The sequence below is a fragment of the Gossypium hirsutum genome, chromosome A12 (genome assembly GCF_007990345.1).
Source record: "Gossypium hirsutum isolate 1008001.06 chromosome A12, Gossypium_hirsutum_v2.1, whole genome shotgun sequence".
Taxonomy (NCBI): Eukaryota; Viridiplantae; Streptophyta; class Magnoliopsida; order Malvales; family Malvaceae; genus Gossypium; species Gossypium hirsutum.
This window is the reverse complement of record NC_053435.1, coordinates 92,986,065-93,010,064: the sequence shown is the minus strand read 5'-3', so window position 1 is coordinate 93,010,064 and position 24,000 is coordinate 92,986,065. Positions and strand designations below refer to the sequence as shown.

Genomic DNA, 24,000 nt, shown 5'->3' with positions numbered 1-24,000 from the left:
ATTCCACAAACATACACAATAGTGTTCAAAATCCCAACAAAATAATATGAATACAATTATTATATCTCTGACCTTTTGTCTTTTTCTTTATATATAAAAGAATAGATATAAAGATTGGTAATTTGATACGGTATATATAAAAACTATTCATATACTCCAACCTACAGGTAAGAGGTTTGTTTTATCTCTTGATGGAGAGTTTTAGTTTGCAAGTTTATTTTTCTTCCTTTTGTTGTGTTGCCTTTGTTGACCGTGACCCTCTCTTTTGAAGTTTAGCTGTAATATTATATGTATGATATATAGGAAAGAAAAGAAAAAAAAAACAAGTCCTTAGTTTTTTGGTTGTTGTGGTCTGAATTTTTAAGGTTTGTTTATTCGATTGCTTTGTCTCTAAGGTTTGTGTAGGGTGGTGTTTTTGATGGACGATCCATTGTTGTGTTCTTTCAGATTAATGGATAAAAACGAGCTGGGTTCTTTCTCATTTGAAGTTAAGTTTTGTTTTGTTTTTTTGTTTTTTTTTTGTGGATAAAAGACAGTTTCTTTAGTTTCTTTTACTGCTGATTTTTTTTTTGCTGATTTGGGTTGTTTTGTTTTTGAGATTCCATTACTGGGTTTTTGGTTTAATTTGCATATTTTAGTGCAATACTGAGATTTTTGGGTTTGGGATAGTGTTTCCGGTAATTCAAATACCAAAACAGAAGTGAATATATAGTTGAAAAACTTGCCCCTTTTTCTTGTTTGGTGGGTGAGAAAATCAAGGAAAATGAAAGGAAAATCTGGGATTCCAGGGAATTTCTATGTATTGAACACTGGAGCTAAAATCCCCGCCATTGGGCTTGGAACATGGCAGAGTGGAGGAGACCTTTGTGTTGATGCTGTTAAAACAGCCTTTTCGGTCGGTTACCGACACATAGATTGTGCACATCTTTATGGTAATGAAATCGAAGTTGGGGAAGCATTGAATGAAGCTTTCAAAGGTTCTTTAAAAAGAGAGGATATTTTTTTAACCTCTAAGCTTTATTGTACCATGAACTCTTTGAATAAGATTGAGAATTATGTTAGGGTGTCTCTTAAGAATCTTGGAGTCTCCTATTTGGATCTTTATTTGATGCATTGGCCTGAGAGCTCTGGTTTTGGTGATGCAACTGATCCGCCTTTGAAGTCTGGGAGTGAGCATAGGCAGTTTCTGAATCGCCTCAAGAAGGTATGGAAGGCCATGGAAGGCCTAGTCGATTCCGGTTTAGTTCGAGCTATCGGTGTTAGCAATTTCGGTGTTCATCAGATCAAAGAATTGCTTAAATTCGCAAAAATCGTACCTGCTGTTAATCAGGTATGATAGATTTTCACGTATTTTTTAACTTTGCATTTGTTACAGTCTTCTATCTTTTTGTAGATTTGTTGGGAACTTTACCGTGAAATTAAAGGAATGCTTACATATTTGTCCATACGTTGATTGATGTGTAGTTATTGGAATAATTGTTGGTGACTCAAACGTGAGATTTGCTAGCATGAATCTATGAACTTTTGCTTGCATTCATTTAATTTGAGATGATTTCTAAGTTCTCTTTTTGATCCAAATCTATTAGCCTGGCTAAGAACACGGAGTTGGTGAGCTCCAGTCCTTTCTACAATGTTCGAATGCGAGTCCGCAACATTTGAGGCAAACTTTACTAGTTGATGGACTTAGAATATTTGTTTATGTTGTAGTTGATGCACATCGTTTTGTTTGTCTCTTCGATCTCGTAATACTTTTCCAGATATTGACCTTTATTTGTTCGTCGTTGATTGCTTTCTGTTTTCTGAATCCCATATCTGGCGAAATTCATTGAGTTATACAACTAATTAATTTTTTTTTTATAGGTGGAGTTGCATCCTTTTTGGAGGCAAGATGAGCTGGTGAAGTTCTGCCAAATGAAGGGTATCCATGTATCGGCTCATACACCTTTGGGAGTACCTACTTCAAGTCCTGGAGTGTCCGATAGTGGATCGGGTGGGGAAGATGAACCCGGAACTCCTCGGATTTCATTTCGGAGGTCTAGATCAGTACATGGACCGATGCTGAAATTATCAGTTGTTGGAGAGATAGCAGATAGGCACAAAAAGACACCTGAGCAGGTATACCTTTTATTAACAATATCATCTCTAGTTTTACTTTATTTATCATTCTACCTTCCATTTTCTGTGTTTCTTCGGACCTAAAGTAGGCTAATGAACGACTTCAAATTTGTTGACAGTATGTTGACCTCATTCATTGATGTAAAATATCAACCTATTGATCCTGGTAACTGACAAATTATTTTATCCCTTACTTTGTTGTTGGATTTATGGGATCATTTCTGAATGTCAAAATGATATAAGGTGGAAGGTACAATAATAAACACAATTGAACTATTTTAGATTATTACCGGTGTCTGAAGTGCATGAGTATATAATGAATGCTTACGGATACAAAATTTAGATGCATCCAGCTTAGGGTCTACTTGAACATAGAGCTATTCGCTGACCTGACACAAGAGCTCGGTTAGAGCTTGTGTTTATCATCTATCAAAACTAAAGTCTATACTTTTAGCAGAAACAAAACTGAGAAGAGTTGGGAATATCAGTATCTTTTGTGGGAGAACACAAAAATCCATATTGTAGGATTCACTTATATGCATCAATGTGTCGGACTTTATGAAACAATTTAAGACTAGTTGCCATTTCAGATCAAAAGTAAAGAGGGAGGGGCTTCCTTACCCAACTCTTCCCTGTATGCTTATGGTTAAATTTGTTGAATCTCTAGGTCAGTCTTGTATGCCCAACTGCTTTCTAGTACCCGAATTTAGATCTTTCAGATGCTATAACCTTGCATTGAGCAAAGTGGACAAAAGACTCACAGAACTAACACAAAGCTTGAACATTGGAGAAAAAGAGTTGCATTGAACTCCGTCCCAACAGAATAACACCATATAATAAGGGAAGCCTACAACTGACTAAAGTTATCTGTGCAAGGAACAGTCTTATGCTTTTATGAGTATATATGTTTGTATTATCATGACTGGGCTGTAATAGATGTGTTTGGAAATGCGATGAGATGAGCAGCAGGATTAGCCCAAGGATTTTTCTTTTAACATCAGCATGATGGTTGGCAGAGGATATCTTATGTATTTAAAGCTTCATGTGTATAGTGAATGATTTTCTTATCAAATAACTTGCAACTACAAGAATCCACATTTGTGGGTTATTTAGCATGTCTGTCATTTTCGGAGCATTTAGGATCACAATCATTTATGGTAGAGAAAATGTTGATCATAACAGCCATTTTTATTAGAACTATGTTACTTGGACTCTAAGTCCGATGTGGGTATGTTAATTTTTCTCAGTTTTTCCTTGTATTTGAAAGATTTTTGGAGGGTTGTATCTCCGTATCCATGTCTGAATATGTTCTGGACATGTCTGTCCACTTTGCTTGTTTGCAGGTAATTCTACGGTGGGGGTTTCAAAGAGGAACCAGTGTTCTACCATGTAGCCTAAAACCCGACAGGATAAAGCAAAACATTGACATATTTAACTGGTCTCTGTCAGATGATGAGTGGAACCGCTTGAATCGGATTGAACCACAGGTATGTTTATATGGAGATGGTCCTTTGAACAATCTCTCCGATCGAGGCTTCATGTTTGGTAGTGGTCCTCTTCAAGCTGTTCGAGAAATGGAAGATGACGCTGAATTCAATGCCTAATATGTTGTGAGCATGTTTTTTTAAGGATAATGTCCCGGTTTTGCATTCAATCATGTCATTGCTCGGTTATAATATTTTCTGTTGCGTCGCCATCATTAGCATAGCTTTGAGTTTGTTGACGATGGATAGAAAGTCAAAGAGAAGAACATTGTAATTGATCTGTAGTTGCAGGTTTTACTTTTTATATGAACAAATAGTGTTTCATATATATGTGTGCAAACGTGTTTTGTTTGTAAAAAATCATTAAATGTTAATTACCAATGAAAAGAAATGTAACTTACTATAGCTTATGGTGAAATAAAACATGCTTGAACATCATACATTGTTTTAAGAACTGTTTTGTGTGAGTTTTGTTTAGAATATTTGAAGTAGAATTGAAAACCCAACATGAAGGTGAGGAAGAATTGATCAACAAAGGAGCACTGTAACTGTATTTTTATCAGTCGGTCATCATGAATTCAAGTTGAAAATTGGCTTCTGCTTTTGCAAAGTTACAAACAGCAAAGGTAGCGAGGAGGAGACTAGTGTCGGCTCATCCTACTTAGGCACCGTACAGTTTTTAATGGAGCTGAGGGGCTGAGAGGGAGGACGGACTGGAGGAAGAAGGTATTATAAGAGTTCGAGAGTTCCTTCGGGTTAAGAGGAGTATTTATAGGGGCTTTAGTCTTCTCTTGCCATGCGTCGTTTCTTGACAGGTTGGGTGGTTCTTTCTACTGTTTCTTGTTGGATTAACAATTTAACATGAGTTGATTAGACTATAAGATATGTGAGCGACAATTGATGTATGTTTTATCGAAATAATCTGTTGACAATCAGAAGTAGATAGCTTGCTCATTTCCTATGATCTAGTGAAATAGTTCCAATGGTGGAGGAGGTATATTAGGCGAAGTAAGATGGTTGTGGTGTTTTAGCGAGGGTGGCTTAATGGTAGGCCTGTTCATAGGTCAAACTATCTGTCCAGATGTAAAAGGTCTACTTAAAGATGAGAGAATTTAGACAAAATACAATATTCGAAAAATGGACTTGAATAAAAATTTAAGATCCATTTTCTATATGTGCCGGGCATTGAGCAAAATGTTTTCATCCTGACCCGAATATATTATATTAAAAAAAATGTTATATTAATTATATATGTTAAATAATAATTATATATATTTATATTAAATCGCTAACCTAATAACAATTAAACTCATTAATCAAAACTTAAAAGAAAACTTACCCAACTAAATAACCAACTCAAAATATAAATTTTTAAAATTTATATTTAATATAATAAAATATTTATTATATTTATTTGTGTTTTTTAATATAATAAAACATTTATTATCTTTATGGTAGTATTTTTTTAATATAAATACTTTTAATGTGTTAGAAAATTTTTATTTTAGCACATTTTTAGTGCATTTAGTATATTATATTTTTTAAAAATTTTACTTTTAAATAAAAACTAATCTAAAAAAATCAAATATGAGAGGGTCGGGTCGTGCTCGGGTTTACCTTCCTTAAATTGGGTCAAGCTTGGGTAAAAAAGTAAGCCCATTTTTCGGATCGGGCTCGAGCTTAGAAAATTGGTCTATATACACCTTGCATGGGCCCGATTCGGCCCGATCCATGAGCACCTCTACTTAGTGGCATTCGGTAATGTTTTAAAAATCAAACTGGTGGTTGAATTGGTTGGACCATTGATTTCCGGATCAACTATTACAAAATTAGAAAATCTAAAAATAATAAAAATAATTGAGAAAATAATCATGAAAATAAGGAAAATTAAAATATAAAAATGAATAATAATAGAAAATAAACATTCATTTTATAAATTATAAAAATAAAATTAAATATTTAAACTAATTTAAATTTGATTCAAATGTTTTTAATTGGTTTTTTATTCGGTTTAATCGATTTTGTGTCGATTCAGTACTTCTTCAATTTTTTGGTACAGATTGAACTGATTAGACCACTGATTCAAACAACCATGGCATTTGACGTAGGTAACTCGGTGGCAAAACATATGTGTCAAGTCGAAGGGAATGTTACAAAGTGACCTTCTGAAACACTCCATACTTGACCCAGTCATCGAGTCTGAGCTACGAGATGTTATAACCATTGTCGGAGCAATTTCTTACCATTAAACAACATTCGATCATTCAACACGTATATAACTAACATTCACATACATGATATGTTACATGATCATTTTTGGGTCCCACATGAGCTTACAAAAGCTCTTTTGCTAACTCCAGTTTGAATTAGGACAAAACTATAATGTTTGAAAATTTATGGGTTGATGTCGTGACCTCACTCTCTCCACATCATGATGTCGCCAACTTAGTATGTCACGTCACGACTTCATACATATTGACGTCACAACATCCCTTATTGTTGACATCACATTGTGACATTAGGAGTTGGTGGTCGTGACGATGTCTATTTTTAGTAAAAACACCATTTTGGTTCCTATTCAAGATGTGCAATACTACCTAAATGATTTATACAACCTTATACCATCAAAAGCAACTCCAATTATACCATTTCATGCCAAACAAATCACCAAACCATTCCAATCAAAACCAATTGAAACATGAGCTCAACCTATTCAAAATCAATTTATTTCATTACATTCATTCAAATGCCAAATCTACCTATACCAAAACATTTTAAGACATGACATTCAACTTGAATACATACATTTTTATACATTTTGTGCATCAATACCTTATGTGACTTTAGCATGAACAACAACCACCAAGTACTAAATACATATTTCAAGCATTATATGAGTTAATACCATTACTAGCTAAACATCAACTTAACTACCAAATCACTCAATATTATGACTATTACTTGTAATAGCATTAAATATGTTCATTTCCATGCACTTACCTAGCCACAAAGAACTCACATTATTCAAAATCAATTATGCTCAATTTCTCACAAAACTAGCTATCCAAAATGAGCATTTGAACACTTAAGTGTTCCTATATATATGCCACAATTTTGTACTTAAAAGAACATGATTCTACAGTCTTTTAATAGTGTGTGTTTCATACTGATCCGGCTCAATACGTTCCACAAGGTGACGATCTACAAGGGAAGGAAAACAACGAAAGTAAGTATATAGAATGCTTAATAAGTTCAAATGAGAAGTACTATGCTTACCTTATTTTCACCTAAGCATGTTAGCTACCTTAAATTGGCACAATGTTGGCTAGATCATAGCACTATACAACATTAACAAGGTGTAACATCCCGATTTTGGGCCTAGTTGGAACAGTGGTTTCTGGACCACAAATCCGATGAGGAAAATTTCATTTTTATTATATTTTTATGGTCTACGATTTCACGGAATGATTTCGTGAAAATTTCGTTTGAAAATTTTGACGTTTGGGCACTCAATTTGGTCAAAAGGACTAAATTGTAAAAAGTGCAAAAGTTGAGTTCTACATGTTAGAGGTGTCTAATTGTTATGAAATTTTAAATGGGAGGGCCTTAAATGATAATTAGACCATTGTATAGCTTTTTGGACAAAAATGGCCTTGGTTGGGTAAAATTTGAAAGAATAGTAAAAAGGGCGTTTTGGTCATTTAGGGATAAAATGAATTAAAAACAAATTTTAAAACCCAAATGTGTCCCTTTGTAATGACCCAAAATCCACGGGCACCGGAAAAGTGAGTTATAGGGCCTCCGTCTTAGTGAAATAAGTTCGAAAATAATTATTAAAAATATTTATGAGCCTAGTGGTATGTCTAATTAGGATTTAATTAGGTGAAATTAGCTTAATTTAGAATAATTAGTAAAAAGAACTAAATTGAAAAAGGGGTAAAAATTTAATTCTAAAGTAATAGAAAATAAAAAGGATCAAAATGGCAATTAAGCTATTTACATAAATTGAGGCAGCAAATGGAAGAAAAATCAAGATTTTTCTTGAATGTATGTATTATATATATTAAAATTATTATTATGGTTTTACAATTATTATGATTATTTAATGAATATTATATTTTAAATAAATTAAATAGTTGATAAATATATGGTAATAAAATATACATGTGTAAAAATTATATTGGTACGTTTGTAATTTAAATACTAAATTACTTATAATTTGAGTAAAAAGATATTTGTTAATTAAATAATTAAAATTTTAAATTATGAGATTTTTGTTTGAGAAACAAATTAAATAATGACAAATGTAATAAAACTATTGGTACAAATGTAGAATTAAATATGTGTGCAATTGTAAAATATGTAAATGATGTTAAAATAGATATTTAAAATAAATATATTATAATATATGCTAATTAAATAAGTAAAGCAAATAAATATAGAAGAGAAATAAAGAAACAAAAGGGAATAGAAACAGAATTGAAAACGGGAAGCAGGGGAGAAAAAGAGAAAGAAAAAGGGAAAGAAAAATAAAAGAGAAAACTGAGGATTTGAAGCTTGGAGTTAATTTGGTAAGTCAATTAAGTCCTTTTTAGTTAATCTTGATGTTTTAGAAGCTTTGAAACAAGATTTTGATGAAATTAAGTTGATAGTTCAAGAGTTCATATGTTTCCAAATATGGTTCTTGTTGGACAAATTATGGAATTAGGGATTTAATTGAATGAATTATAAGTTAGAATTGATTAAGGGATTAAATTGTAAACTAGGCTATAAGTTTTATGTTGTAGGGGCTAAATTGAAGAAATTTCGAAATTAGGAAAATATGCAGGAAATTTTATAGTTAAATATAAGTTTAGACAAATTTGAATAGAAAAAGAGAGTGAATTGGATTAAGAAAATAATTAAGTTTAGTTAGGATTAAATTGGGAATAAGGTAGGAATTGTTTAGAAATTTAATTATTTATTATAATTAATGCTGTAAATAATAATGTAAATTACTATTATTTTCGTAGCCAACAAAGAACCTGAAGCATCAGCATCAAAAGGAAAGGAGAAAGTCATCGAGGACTAAAACGGGAGAATTACGATGTGTATTACTATAATTTGAATTTTAATTATTATTGATTGCTGAATTTTTAATTGTTATGTATGGTAAGTAAGATTTGAGGTAAGCATGTGAAATTGATATGAATATTGAGTGAAAATGAAAGTGATGCAAATTGAATTAAATTGAATAGAATAAGTGAATTATGGAATATGTGATCATTTGAAAAGTGTATTGATTGAAAAATGAATGGTGATTTGAATTGTGAAGTGAAAGTGATATAGAATTGAGAAAGTGAATTGAATACCCTATTAACTAGTCGGGCTGAGTCGGATATAGTTGGTATGCCATAGGATTAGAAGTGTTCAGGGATGCTTCGACCTCGAGTCGATGAGACACTGGGTGTCACTAAATTTCTTCGGATAGATTCGATGAGGTACTGGGTACCAACTTTACTTCGGCTAGGCTGATGAGACACTGGGTGACAATTATTACTTCAAACTATCCGCTGAGGCACTGGGTGCCATACTGGTGTGTTTGGTTGGATCCGTGTATCCGCCAAAGTCCGAGTTACGTTAATAGGGTGAAAAATTGAAATGTGAATTTAAGGCATTGAAATAAAAAAAAAAAGAGAAATTGAATTATGAATAGAAATTGGAATTGTGATAGAAAGAGAAAAGTATGAGCTAAATGTTCATAAGTGGTTTAAATTCAAGTTTATGAAAAATACATTGATTGACGAATAATTAAATTGAATTGTTATTATGAAAAGATGAAAATAAAAATAAAAATAAAGTATGAATTAGTATTTAAGAAATTAATTGTTATGTATTTTAATATTTATATTTTTATTATTGATGATATATTTTGAATTATGGTAATACCACTGAGTATATCCATACTCAGCGTACGGTTGTTTCCGTGCGCAGGTTAGTAGAAGTCAAGTGTCCCGGCTCAGCATCCAGAACAATCTCGACTCCAACACAAATTTGGTGATGTATATTTTTCTTTTAGGTAAAGGTGGCATGTACATAGGTGTTGTTTAGTCACTTGAATATGTATATTACTTTGGGTAGTGAAGGATGAATTATAAAATTTAGATGGTTAAATGAATGAAGTTTTTAATCAATTTAGAATGATGCTATGATAGTTATTAAGTTAAAAATTATGTTAATGATATAAATATTAGTTATATGAATGTGAAACATTGGTGTTGGTTGTTTTGGTTTGAATTTGCAGGGGGTTTTAGGTAAAAATAAGCAGAAATGCTGTCGAATTTTTTTTTATAAAAAAAAAATTCCCCAGAATACTCGAACAAGTCCCGTTCTACTTTTAATACGTATTTGAACTTCGAGAGTCCAATATAGGGACTTAATTATTATATTATACTATGAAAGTTATATTAATTGTAAATTATTCGTAAGTTGTCTAATATGTCCGATAATGCCTCATAACCTCGTTCCGGCGACGGTTTAGGGTTAAGGGGTGTTACACCCTTTCTTCTTGCTTCAGCAGAATATACCAAGAGCAGTCATGGTTAGGGTTTGGCCAAGCTTCCAACTCAATAGTAAGTGATTTTGAGCTTCGTTTTTAAAGTTCTATGCATTTTTAAAGTCCCGGTAACATGTTCTAGCTATTTCTACCATTTATTTTAGCAAGGGTTTGTGTTTAAAAATTTACCCATGAATGATATGCATGTATTTTGATGTTTAATAGTAGAATATGAAGGCCTTAGGACCATTCGAGGCGGTCATGGTCATAGAATGTTTGTGTGATATGGTAATAAGTTATTAGTGCCCTGAACATGGATGTCGATGTATAAGTTAATAATCATAATATAATGGTATAAGTGATTAATAAGATAAAAAGGTCAAAAGTATGTGTGTGTGCATGTGAACATGACAAAAAGGCTTGGAAATTAACTTAAGTTTTGACCACACGGGTAGAGATACGGCCGTGTGTCTTATCCGTGTGGAGGACACGGCCTCTCGCTACGGGCGTGTACCTTGGTCGTGTGCCTTTAAACGGTTATTGATGTCACAAACAGAGAGTTACACAGGCTGAGGACACGGGCGTGCCCCAAGCCACACGGACATGTGTGACCACACGGCCCAAGCCACACGGGCGTGTGACTCTCCAAAGTAAGAAAATTTGGTTAAGTTGCCCAAAGATTTTCAAAGTTCTCGGTTTAATCCCGAACCACCCCGATGTATGTTACAGGCTTCGAAGGCCTGTATAAGGGACGATATGCATGTGTTTGAGATGTTATAATTTTAGGCGAAAAATTTTGTGGCCCGATTTTGCATGTTGTGAATGTTTAAGTCCAGTAACGTCACGAACCTTGTCCCGACGTTGGATATGGGTGAGGGGTGTTATTTTTTAGTGGTATATGTATGAGAGTCCAGCTATACATGCCACTGATTTGTGATAGTGTGATGTCTCCCAACACATTTGAGAGTCATTTTTTTAGACAAAGGTACTCTCTAACTGAGTTACATCGACCATGCTAAATGTGATGCTAAAATATTAGAGTAAGGTCCAGTCATGATGAACTGCAACTTAGAAAGGTACGAATGAGGATTCATGAAATGTGTACATGGTGAATGAGCTTATTTATGATTAATAAATAATTTTATGATGTAAATGGCCTATTTGCTTGAATGAATACATGTGTTTAGATAATTTACCAAAGATATAGACGAAATGAATATTCACGTACGCTTATATGAAAAATCATGGTTGATAAGCTCGTATAGCTTAAGTAAATATGTTAAATTGCTTGTACTAATTCATATGATTGTAAAGATATGTCTAAATGATGGTGTACGAGGTAAAAGTATAGATTGTGATAAACTTATATGTGTTTGTTGGCCCATGTATGATATCATGTGCATGACTTATATGATTAAATGAATAGATAAGTAAAGTTATCCAGAAAACATGGAATGCATGTATAAGCATACTTGTTAAAATGAGATAACTGGAAAGTGAGTGTAAAATCAATATGAAAGTTAGTTTACTTGAAATGAATGACATGATTATGATGATAAAAACTGTGTTACATGTATATGTATATGAGAGTCAAGTCAAAGGCCCTACGACCCCTCCCCTTTACCAAAGTGGTGTTTTATAATGGAAATTTCTGAGATTTGTGTTGAATGAGTTTCCGGGTGAGAAACCAAAGAGTTCAATGATAGAATGGTTATAAGCATGATTAGAGATTGAGAAGGGGTTGGTAAGTACAGACATGAGCTAGAAAGATATCGGATTGATTGAAAGATTGTTTAATTTTTGCAACATCGCAGTTAGTGAAAAAGGTTAATTTTGGTAAAACAATCTATCCTGGTATGACATCGAGAAATGTATTGATTGAAATTCCCTTATGAATTGGTTTTCTTAGTGGGATGGCAGAACTAGTTAAAGGAATAATATTTGAAATATGAAATGTCCAAGTATGGTAATTACAGTGAACAATTTGTGACTGTCTCTATTGAGATATTGTATGAGATTATCTGACACCAGAAATATTATTGGGGCTATCTAATCCCTGATGAATTCTTATATTATGAAAATATTCCTCGATCTTAACGTTAGACGAATACGTTGTTAGTCTGATTGGGTTATGATCTGCACGGTTCTGTTTTTCTCTGGTATTTTGTTATATTCTGCCTATTGAGAATCAATGAGAAATTGTGTATGGTGCCATGATTCTGTCTCTGTTGATCATTGCTCTGAATGATTATACACACACATATAGATATATGAAGAGTATATAGTTCCAGTTGTATTTGTTGTCAGTAGTTTGAAATGATGTTATTCTGGATTTCTTTATTCTGGGCTTCTCCGTCTCGGATTTCTCTATCTTAAATTTTCTGGTTATATTTATCTTGTAACTTGTTGATCATGGCTTGCATTTAGAGCACGACCTCCAGCTTGTGATTGATATATATAAAACAAGTATGACTATACCTCTGAATTGATCTTGATAATGTGGTAAAATTTCCAGTCCCAATATGTATGGTGGATTTCCTTTCTCAAGTAAGTTAATCAAAGTTAATGTATTCAGTTGAGGTATCAGTATTACTTATGCTAATGCATTTTTTATGGTCTTCGATTGGCATGATGAGTGAATTTGGAATGATACATGTTAAATCGTTCTGTTGACTAGAAGAGAGAATTTCTTAAAATATCAATTACGGATGAATAAGGTCGACTTGATTGTTCAATCTGTGTGGAATATATGTTTAGAATTTAATGGGATGTTTATGCTTGAGAATAAGATTTTATTTCTTCACAGGTAAAAAGACGAATAGTCCAATTAATAAGTGTACGTTTCCTAGAAGAATTGAATGCGATAAGAAGATCTGAAATTGATAATGTGAAGATAATTTGGGTATTTAAAAATGCTGAAATAATCATTGTTTATCTTTGAGTACAAATTCTTGAAATGTTGAAAATTTAAAGATGTATAACAAGAATCATCAGAATTATTTTTGCCATTTGGGCACTAGAATGGAAATAGAAAAAGTTAATATGGATTTTCTTGTCTAGATCATTCCTGTTCTTGAAAGAGGAAAGTGATATGTAGAGTTGTTAAACGTTATGAGATGTGTAAATTATGCTGGTGTACCCGAATGTCTGCTCACCAGATTCATAGAATTTCGTGTCTTTATGAATATTGGATATCATGGAATTTTAATATCTATTAATCGGATTGAGATCCGAGTTTCATATCATGATTTCTTGGGAAAGCCAAAAGAGGCTTGAAAAGAAGGATAGCTGAGGGTTGAATTGGCAAATAATTGGACTATGTGGAATTATAAAGAGTATGAGGCCGAGATGAACTGGCTAGTTTCACTATTCGAATCCGAAAAGATTCGGGTGTGAATGTATATGAACATGATGGTATGGATCGGAATTTTGAGTATATGAGCTTTCTGGTAGAGATTAAGTTTCAGTGAAAGTATTGTAAAGTGAATACCACTCATGATTTTTGTATGTGGAACTTAAAGAGATAAGTAGTAAGAGTTCAGCTTGAGTGGGAGTTTTTTGACATCGATTATAGGATTGAGGAATCCAAGTGAAATAAAAAAAAACAAAACCCCTTTTCTGGTGAGATTTTCGATAACGAAAATCCCTAAATGAGGGAGAAATATAACATCCCGATTTTGGGCCTAGTTAGAACAGTGGTTTCTGGACCACAAATCTGATGAGAAATTTTTCATTTTTATTATATTTTTATGGTCTATAATTTTAAGGAATGGTTTAGTGAAAATTTCGTTCGAAAATTTTAAAGTTTGGGCACTTAATTTGGTCAAAAGGACTAAATTGTAAAAAGTGAAAAAGTTGAGTTCTACATGTTAGAGGTGTCTAATTGTTATGAAATTTTACATGGGAGGTCTTAAATGATAATTAGACCATTGTATAACTTGTTGGATAAAAATGGCCTTGGTTGGTTAAAATTTGAAAGAATAGTAAAAATGACATTTTGGTCATTTAGGGGTAAAATGAATTAAAAGAAAATTTTTAAAACCCAATTGTGTCCCTTTCTTCTTGCTTCAGCAGAATATACCAAGAGCAGCCATGGTTAGGGTTTGGCCAAGCTTTCAAGCTCAATAGTAAGTGATTTTGAGCTCCGTTTTTAACGTTCTATGCATTTTTTAAGTTCCGGTAACATGTTCTAGCTATTTCTACCATTTATTTGAGCTAGGGTTTGTGTTTAAAAATTTACCCATGAATGATATGCAAGTATTTTGATGTTTAATGGTAGAATATGAAGGCCTTAGGGCCGTTCGATGTGGTCATAGTCATAGAATGATTGTGTGATATGGTAACAAGTTATTAGTGCCCTGAACATGGATGTCGATGTATAAGTTAATAACCATAATATAATGGTATAAGTGATTAATAAGATAAAAAAGGTTAAAAGTATGTGTGTGCATGTGAAAATGACAAAAAAAGATTGGATATTAACTTAATTTTTGACCACAAGGGTAGAGACACAGCCGTGTGTCTCATCCGTGTGGAGGACATGGCCTCTCGCCACGGGCGTGTACCTTGGTCGTGTGCCTTTAAACGGTTGTTGATGTCACAAACAGAGAATTACACAGGCTGAGGACATAGGCGTGCCCCAAGTCACACGGACGTGTGTGACCACACGGCCCAACCCATACGGGCGTGCGACTCTCCAAAGCAAGAAAATTTGGTTAAGTTGCCCAAATATTTTCAAAGTTCTCGGTTTAGTCCCGAACCACCCCGATGTATGTTACAGGCTTCGAAGGCCTGTATAAGGGGCGATATACATGTGTTTGAGATGTTATAATTTTAGGCAAAAAATTTTATGGCCCGATTTTGCATGTTGTGAATGTTTAAGTCTAGTAACGTCTCGAACCTTGTCCCGGCGTTGGATACGGGTGATGGGTGTTACACAAGATGAGCATATATCTATACATACATATCCATGACATTAAAAATTATAAGCAACTCAAATCATATCAATGGTACATATAACCGATCATAAAACATATTCAACGAACAATTCATAAGTGTAAGTCAATCATTCATAATTCATTTCAATCACATTTTTTATTATCAATACATTATTATGTAACATTTACATTTGAACCTTTTCAATAGCATTTTGATTGTTTATCAAGTACATTTCATCATGTTTTTAGGTTTTCGATTTCGTTTAAACAATTTCGCCCAATGAAACCCTAGTAAACGAAATCAAATACACAGGTAAATTACACTACTCTAGGTTGTTCGTCAAACTACACCACACCAGGGCACCGAAGTGTAAAACCCGTAGGCATTATACGTATGTTCATATGCTAATACATCCCTCCACCACACCAGGGTTTTCGTAGAGACATATAAAACTTGATGATCTGCAAAAAATGCTGGATCTCAATATAACTATGACAATCTCTAAATAATCACATATCTCGTACAAGCAAGCATAAGACCCTATTGGCATGTCAATTGTATCCTAACCTTTTACTAAGTTGATAAGAGCATCTTTTACACATATAACCATCACATATCCCTGTAATTATCCATTTTTCATATTGTACGCTGTACGCGATCACATATTTCATTTACATGCATGTAATAAATCAAACCATCACATTTGAATCCTATACTGATACATACCAATTTTCACATAACATTTCAATTTGGTCCATTTCCAGCCTTTCATGTCAATTAACAAATAATCCTATTATATTCAAACATGTATGAAACCAACCATAAAACATACATAATGAACATAAATAGTAAGTTTCCATGAACTTACTTGTTCAAAATGTGAAAAGAGTGGACATTTCAGGGACTAATTCGCAACTTTAGCTTTTCCCCTATTAGCTCCGCTTGGATCCAAATCTTGATCTATACAATTATTTTATACAATCAATCAATACTAAATATTTTCAAATTATATCATGATATGAATGAACCTATATGAATTCATTTTTCGATATCCCTAAAATTTCATATTTTATTCAATTTTGTCCTTGAACTCAGGATAGTCATAACTTTCGATTTCAAGCTTTGGATAAAAATCTAAATTCATGTATTCTCAAAAGGGACTCTATACTTTTTATTTTAACCTAATTTCATAATAAGTTTTACTTTTATTCAATTTGGTCCCTAATGTAAAAAAGTTAACTAACAAGTTAAATAACTTTACAATATAATGCTTTTCATAATCTAAGCTTAAAATCTATCAATTTCAAGCATAAATCTTCAAGAAATCAACAATGAAAACTTTCTAAAATTTTAGCAGTTTTACAAATTGGTACATGGGCTAGTTAAATCACGCTCCCATGAGTTCAAAACTATAAAATTTACAAGAAAATGACTTAAATTTTATACCTATTAGTTGGCTGAATATTAAGCTTTCAAATATGGTTTTCTTCCTTCCATGGATGGTAAGGAGGAGATAAAAGATGAAGATGACATTATTTTCCCACTAACTTATATACCTTGATTAAGATTTATTTAAACTAGTTTAATTAACATAATCGAGGTTTAATTAACTTAATTTAATTTTAATCAACTTTAGTGGACTCCAACATCACTATTCACTTTCTCCTATTGAGAAATGGTCCAATTGCTATCTAGGACCCTTGGCTAATTGCTATTTTAATCCTTAAACCTTTGGGCAATTAAAAACTTATAGCAATTGAAGCTTTACAATCTAGTCCCTGTGCCTAAATTAAATATTTAATTGACAAAATTGATGGACCAAACATCAATATATTTTTATATTAACCTTATAAATATTCATATTTAATATTTACACACTTAGTTTACGGAAATGGGTTCCAAAATAGTATTTTTCGGTATCACTGAAAGTCAAATTGTTACACCTTCTCAAAGACAGATGTTTTTGTGTTTTGTGGTGAAAGTTTCTCACTTCTATCCAATGTGGAGGATAACTTCTCCTTGCAATGAAAAAATTCAAAAATCTAACGATTTTAAATTTTTTGGACTTTGAATTTCAAATAATGACTTGATTGTTAAGCTGATGTTAAAGCGTGACTTAGTGGAGCATGATTTGAATTGTTACTTGAGTTGTACACCTTTTGGAGGTGATTATGAGATATGTTACAGGTAGCAACATTTTAAATGGTTATCGTGGCGGTTTCTTAGAAAGTGTGCCCTAAAATTAAGGCTTAAAGGGAATGCTAAGTTTATAAATAGGGAGCTTTTGTTGTAGGCTCAAAAAAAAAATAGTAAAAGCTTTTACCAAATCAACCGATTGTAAGTTACTTTGTATGTGCAGAGCAATAGAGATTTTATTATATAAATAGATTTATTGGTATATATTATAGATTCTGTTATCCATATAAAATGTTGTTATATAAATAAATATGTTGAAAAATCATAAAAAAATTATTAAAATTCATAAAAAGTATAATTTTTTTAGCATTAAAAAGTTCACATTTTTTTAAAAAATTTTGTAGGATCTTTTACAAAGCTGGGTTTCTAATATGAATTTGAATATTTGGTTAGAAAATTGTGCTTTCATTAGGAATTTGAGTAAATAGTTGATGTTTTTGGTAGTTATTATAGAATATTGTTATTTAAGGAGATATTTTGTTTTGTTTAATATAAATAAATTTTGAACCAATTGACCTAAAAGAAGTCAGGCAGCTTAGTTGGGGATCAACTATCTTGGCTACATTGTGCTGAGAGATGTGTCGAATTGCTAAAGCACCGAAAATTAAAATTGGTGGATGTATATTCTTTCTTTAGTCATGGGCATGGTACCGCTTACCATATTTACGTCCCTAAGTAAATTTCCCTCACCAATTTCCACTCGTGCATTTAATAATATAATTATTATATTTTTTTTCATTATTATATATTTTGGAATAATATATTACTTGAACAAGTGGACCAGTAACGTGATTCATGTGAGTATATCAAATAAAATTCAAGATATTATTTGGGCCTCTCTTATATTGAGTCCAATTATTTGTGTTTTATGGGCTTTTAACCAAACAATTTATAATTTAATTCAACTCAATACATATTTTTCCTATTTCCCAAAATAAATATTATTAATTAATTAATTTAATTAGATAAATTAATTTTTCAATTAAATAATTTTTTCAACCACTTCTAATTTCGTTAAAGTCATAACAACTTTACCATAAAAGAATCTATGATGAAATATATTTAATTTTAATATTCAATGAATTCATAATGACTAATTAATTTAATTCTATTTTTGAACATCAATTATTTCATTGTAATTAAATAAATAATAATTCAAAAACCTTATATTAATTCTCAAATGATTTCTATATTTAGTGAGAAAACATGTACATTTGTGAACGCGACCCATTTCTCGAACTTCATTTCTATTTATTTTTATTCATTTGATTCTACATGCAATTCATTTCTGGTTTCAACGAGCTAGCGGAGGGACCGATTTGACATATATAATTAGAGCTCAAATAATTAATAATTAAGTTCTAGTTTTTTGCCCATTAATTATAAATTTATTTAGTTACGAAGTCATTCCACTATAGTATCGCGACTAAGCCTCCCTAATTATATATCATTACTAAAGCTACTTAATAAGTACTCATCTAATGACCTTGTTATAAGTGTATTACTATTATAGGATATCCTGAATATATTTGTGGTAAATCTGTTCTTTCAATATGATCCTATTTTATCTCATGGTAACCATTACATCTTCATTCATGAAAAATCAATTACTATCAAATAATAATCAAGTCATCTATTACAAAGATAAATATTATAATATTTGTGATATTAATTTGATAAAAAAAAAAGTGTTTATTTTTTTAAAGTAGTTAAAAAAATTGTGCATGGATAAATTTTTTTAATTGACTAATTGAATTAGTGCCACTTAGCAATCAAGAGTTTGATTGACAAATTGCACACACACAAAAAAGTTAAGTAATAAATATTACTATGAGAGTGTAATTGCCTTTTATATTTTTATTTAGAAATTAAAAAAATACATGTACGTGATCATAAAACATAATAATGATTAACATCTTAACTTTAATATTTCAACCAAAGGTCTATTTAATTTTTTTATATTAATATTTTATAAATATATTTATTACATTTTTTTCACTTACATTATTAGTGTGCCATAATTTAGTATTAACAATTTATTTTCTATTAAACTTATAAAAATAAATTTTATTTAAATTTTAACAAGTTTATATTCTTTATAAAAATAATAGATTTTATATTTAATAGAAATTCTATCACATGCGTGTGTATGTCAAAACAACATATTTAAACGCATAGTATGCGTTTAAAAATAACATATAAAAATAATGAAACGTATGATTTGAAACGAATTAATAATAAGATATGAAATATGTACGGCATTAAGATAAAAAATTAAACTAAGTTGTGAGAAAAACAAAATTTAAACGCATAAATACATTAGATTAAGAATATTAGATGAATACAAAATTATTTATTATTATGTTAGTATCAATCATGAGTTGATATCGAGTTAATTTAAGACATCATCTGAATCAACAACATTATTAAATTGATGGTGATAATAAATTGTCCATAATAAAATTAAAGTATATAAAAAATATCAAAATAAAATTTTAGTCGAATAATGAATTTAAAATTTTATTAATACAATTAAAATGAGTTGAAATCTCACCATATATATATTATTTTTTTAAAGTAAAAATATTAAAGTACTATAAAATAATATAATTTATTTTAATTAAAAAAAATATTTTAATAATTTTCTTAACTAAATTGATACCTAAGTTATCATGCTAACTTAATCAAAAGTATAAATAATAATACGCGTATGCATCAAATCAAATTAGTACAAATCACACTAAAAAATTCAAAAAGTATTCTGACAAAACATACTGAAAACCTCTTACATTGTAATAACGTAAAGACTCAACAAATGTATTTTAAATAGTTTTATTGTGATATTGTGACGTGTGAATCCATGCAATTTATCATAATTATTTTCTAAAATTAACGCAAGTAGAAATATTTCCCAAAATCTATTTTTACTGGTTTCTCTCAACTCAAAAGCTATTGCCAATGGCCACCATTGTTTTTTATTCTTCATCTTTAACTATATTTCCCTTCCATTAAATCTTTCCGTTTTCATCGCTTTGTTTATGCTTAATCTCCGTTCTCCTTTATATATTTATATCTGTTCGTTTCCTTTTCTATACTTTTTCTTTACAAATCAAATAGCGATGGACTCCTCGGAGCAAGAGAAAGTTGACGGAGATATTGATGTTGAGAAGAAGAAGGATAAGACTGCCAACGGTTATGGTGGAGACGGCGGCGAAGCGAAAGGAACCGCCTCGTCGGCTGATAAAGATAGCGGAGACTTCTACGACGTCGAGATTGAGAAAAGCAATGGAGAGAAAGAGGAGAAGCCCCCACAAGAAAGCAAGGAAGAATCGACTTCCATTTCCAGCAAAACCGAAGAATTCAACGATAAGGAGATCACCATTCATAGTCCTAAAATATTCTGCAATGCCCGCAACCATTACTTGCCGGCCATTAAATCACAAGCACATCTCCCTAAACCCGACCCACCAGCGACGCCGAGGGTGGAACGTTCGCAATCGTTGTCCATCGCAGAAACCATGCCTTCCATTGGCAAATACATAAGCGACCGAAGCAGCAGTTTCTCAGCAGCAATCGTCAGACGTTTATCGTCGTGGAAAGAGGATAACGGGGACTTGGTGGTGAAAAACGACTCGTTGAACTTAGAGGTGACGGAGTTCCATATCCCAGGAGTGAAAGTAATAGTAAAGCTGAAAAGCGAAGCCGAACGACTGGGGCTGGATTTGAAAGGTCGGATATCATTTTTCACGAGATCGAACTGTCGAGATTGCACCGCCGTCCGACATTTCTTTAGAGAGAAAGGGCTGATCTACGTGGAAATAAACATCGACGTGTTCCCTAAAAGGGAGAAGGAATTGATAGAAAGAACGGGGAGTAGCCAAGTGCCGCAGATATTCTTCAACGAGAAGTGGTATGGAGGATTGACAGCTTTGAATGAATTAAGGAATGGTGGGGAGATGGAAGTGAAATTGAGGGAAATGGTTGGGGAGAGATGCCCGGAGGGAGCGCCGGCCATACCAGTATATGGGGTGGATGATGAGGAGGAAGAAGACGACGTGTTGTTGGAGACGGTGAGGGCTCTGAGGAAGACATTGCCTATTCAAGATCGTTTGATTAAGATGAAAATGGTTAAGAATTGCTTCTCTGGTGTTGATTTGGTGGAAGGCATTATGGATCATCTTGACCGTGGTAGGAAAAAGGTACTGCTACTCTTACTTTATATCACTTTTAATTATAATTATATCACATAATCTTAAATTTATTAGAATTGTAATTATATATCTGATTCATCAATGGATTTTCATACCATTTTATTACATGCCATAGTTTTAGCACTTTTTCCTTTTTATATGATGTTAGAATTAAGTAACATTTTTAAAATACCGTCATGCGAATAAATTTATGTTATTAATAAATTAATTGGTAATTTTAAAAATATATTTATTATGTTTTTTAAAAAACCATATAACTGTTATAATTTTATTAATTTTTGTGATTTATTGATAAGGTTTGAAATTATACATTATTTCTCAAATAGTATCGAAAAAATCAAGTTGAATTAATTGATAAACTCTCTATTATTTATGTTATTATTTAAACCTTTAATTAAATTGAGGTTATTAGTCAATTGAGTATCAATTTAATTGAAAAATAGTTTAAAAATATTATTTTAAAAAATAAATTATATTATTATAAGCTTTTAAACATTCAACTTACTAGTTTAACCAATGCTTTATTTGGTTTTACATAAACATTTAGATCAAAATATGTTCCAAATTTTTATACTCTTGAAATATTTGAAATTTAATCTTTTTATTTCAAGTTATCTACATTTTGAATTTAAAAATATACATTAAATTGTTAACATAATTAAATTTCTTCTCAATATATATATACTTATATGAGTATATGTGTATTTGGGTCATATTTTGACCAAATTTTTAATTATTTTATCTCTTTACATAATTTTTTTCCCATGTGTAAGAATCTAGTTTAGCTTATCATAGATTAAAAACACTAAGTTTAGTGTGAAAAAATTAAGAGCATGCAACTTAAAATTTAATAAAATTAATTTAAATTTATATATAGAAAGTTTGATATCATGGTCTCTAAAACCTCAATCAATTTAAGGAAGTTATAATTTGGTTTTTCACATAATATTTTATAAATATTATTTTGTATGTGTCGTATTTGTAATATTTTACTTAATATTCAGTTTATATTTTCACTAAACAATCCAGTTGAATTAGTTTGGATGAAGCTAATCGGGATGTATAATCATTGGATATGATTTTTCATATTTAAGGTATTTTTTTCTATATATCTAAAATAAATAAAAAAATTCTTCGTAAATTCAAATAGTGCATTCATATAATTATTAAAATTATATGAAATGGGTGGATTGTCAGCGGTTAATCCTTTCTAAGAATCATCAACATATTCTTTTTCCTCATGTTGAAATTCCGCAAACATTAATTTACAAATTTTTGTTTTCATAGAGCGTCATAACTGCAAAGCTTATGGCTCAGAAGCACTTCTTCCATCATGTTTTCGGGTAAGAACAGCTCAATTTTTAGTCTTTTTTCTTAAGTAGTAAAGATTGTCATTAAATAATAAATAATTTAATGATATGAAAATGGTGTAGAGAGAATGAATTTGAAGAAGGAAACCACTTTTACCGATTCCTAGAACATGAGCCATTCATAATGGGATGCTTCAATTATCGAAGTTCAACCAACGATAGTGAGCCCAAACCTGCATCTTTTCTTGCCGATAGGCTTTCCAAACTAATGTTTGCCATTCTCGAAGCTTATGCATCGGATGACAGGCTCCACGTTAATTATAGTGGCATCGACAGAAGTGAAGAATTCCGCAGGTTTTATCATCCTTATCCCCCCTTCTTCTTGTTATTTTACTAATTATCTCATCAACCAAACATGCTATATGGATTATGAGTGGGTGGGTGTGGGTGATGCAGATACTTAAATGTGGCTCGAGATCTGCAAAGGGTGAACATGAAATTACTGAGTCCCAGTGAAAGGCTAGCCTTGTTCTTAAACTTGCACAACGCCATGGCCATCCATGCTGTTATTAGCATCGGACACCCCGAAGGAGTGCTTGACAAGCGAGCCTTTTTCAATGAGTTCCTATATCTAGTTGGTGGATACCCTTACTCCCTTAACATTATTCTCAATGGTACCCTCCGTCGCAATCGGACCTCCCCTTATTCCTTCTTCAGACCCTTCAGCAAAGGTGACCGCCGCTTAGAGGTACCCTCTCTACTGCATCCCCATCCATTGTTGTAACCAGTCTTAGTTGATCATATCAATATTAATTATTTTGAAAATCACAGCTGGCTCCTCACAAACTGAATCCATTGATACATTTTGGACTATGCAATGGGACAAGGTCCAGCCCTGCAGTGAGGTTTTTCACTGCTGATGGTGTTGAAAGTGAGTTAAGATGTTCTGCCAAGGAGTATTTCCAGAGAGGTGCAATTCAGTTTAACATGGAAAAGAGGACCGTTTATTTAACTCGTATCATCAAATGGTACAATGAAGATTTTGGAACCGAGAAAGATATCCTGAAATGGGTGATGAAGTACTTGGATTCTACGCAATCGGGGCTTTTGGCCCATCTTTTGGCTGATGATGGCCATATTAACATTATGTATCAGGACTATGATTGGTCTGGTAACTTGTGATGAAATCCCTTCAACCAAAACATCCAACT

General features: G+C 31.9%; 2 protein-coding genes across 2 annotated transcripts; both read left to right on the top strand.

Annotated features, from left to right (window-relative positions):
• Positions 1 to 122: 122 nt before the first annotated feature.
• On the top strand, positions 123 to 4,037 carry LOC107938746 (aldo-keto reductase family 4 member C10). The gene is made up of 4 exons (XM_016871980.2): positions 123 to 167; positions 448 to 1,330; positions 1,861 to 2,115; positions 3,459 to 4,037. The coding sequence occupies exons 2-4, from the start codon at positions 764 to 766 to the stop codon at positions 3,717 to 3,719; spliced, it is 1,083 nt and encodes a 360-aa protein (XP_016727469.1). The 5' UTR covers positions 123 to 167; positions 448 to 763; the 3' UTR covers positions 3,720 to 4,037.
• Positions 4,038 to 20,352: 16,315 nt separating this feature from the next.
• LOC107938729 (uncharacterized) lies at positions 20,353 to 23,971 on the top strand. Its single transcript, XM_016871965.2, has 5 exons — positions 20,353 to 21,467; positions 22,767 to 22,822; positions 22,913 to 23,143; positions 23,246 to 23,537; positions 23,621 to 23,971. Exons 1-5 carry the CDS (start codon positions 20,388 to 20,390, stop codon positions 23,969 to 23,971), a joined length of 2,010 nt encoding a protein of 669 aa, XP_016727454.2. The 5' UTR covers positions 20,353 to 20,387.
• Positions 23,972 to 24,000: the final 29 nt, after the last annotated feature.

Bases quoted from the DNA above. Each gene is read 5' to 3' on its own strand.
- LOC107938729 (XM_016871965.2), top strand. From the start codon at position 20,388: ATGGACTCCTCGGAGCAAGAGAAAGTTGACGGAGATATTGATGTTGAG. The intron at 22,823-22,912 runs GTAAGAACAGCT...AAAATGGTGTAG, and splicing joins TTCTTCCATCATGTTTTCGG to AGAGAATGAATTTGAAGAAG. The intron at 23,538-23,620 runs GTACCCTCTCTA...TGAAAATCACAG, and splicing joins AAGGTGACCGCCGCTTAGAG to CTGGCTCCTCACAAACTGAA.
- LOC107938746 (XM_016871980.2), top strand. From the start codon at position 764: ATGAAAGGAAAATCTGGGATTCCAGGGAATTTCTATGTATTGAACACT. The intron at 1,331-1,860 runs GTATGATAGATT...TTTTTTTTATAG, and splicing joins TCGTACCTGCTGTTAATCAG to GTGGAGTTGCATCCTTTTTG. The intron at 2,116-3,458 runs GTATACCTTTTA...GCTTGTTTGCAG, and splicing joins ACAAAAAGACACCTGAGCAG to GTAATTCTACGGTGGGGGTT.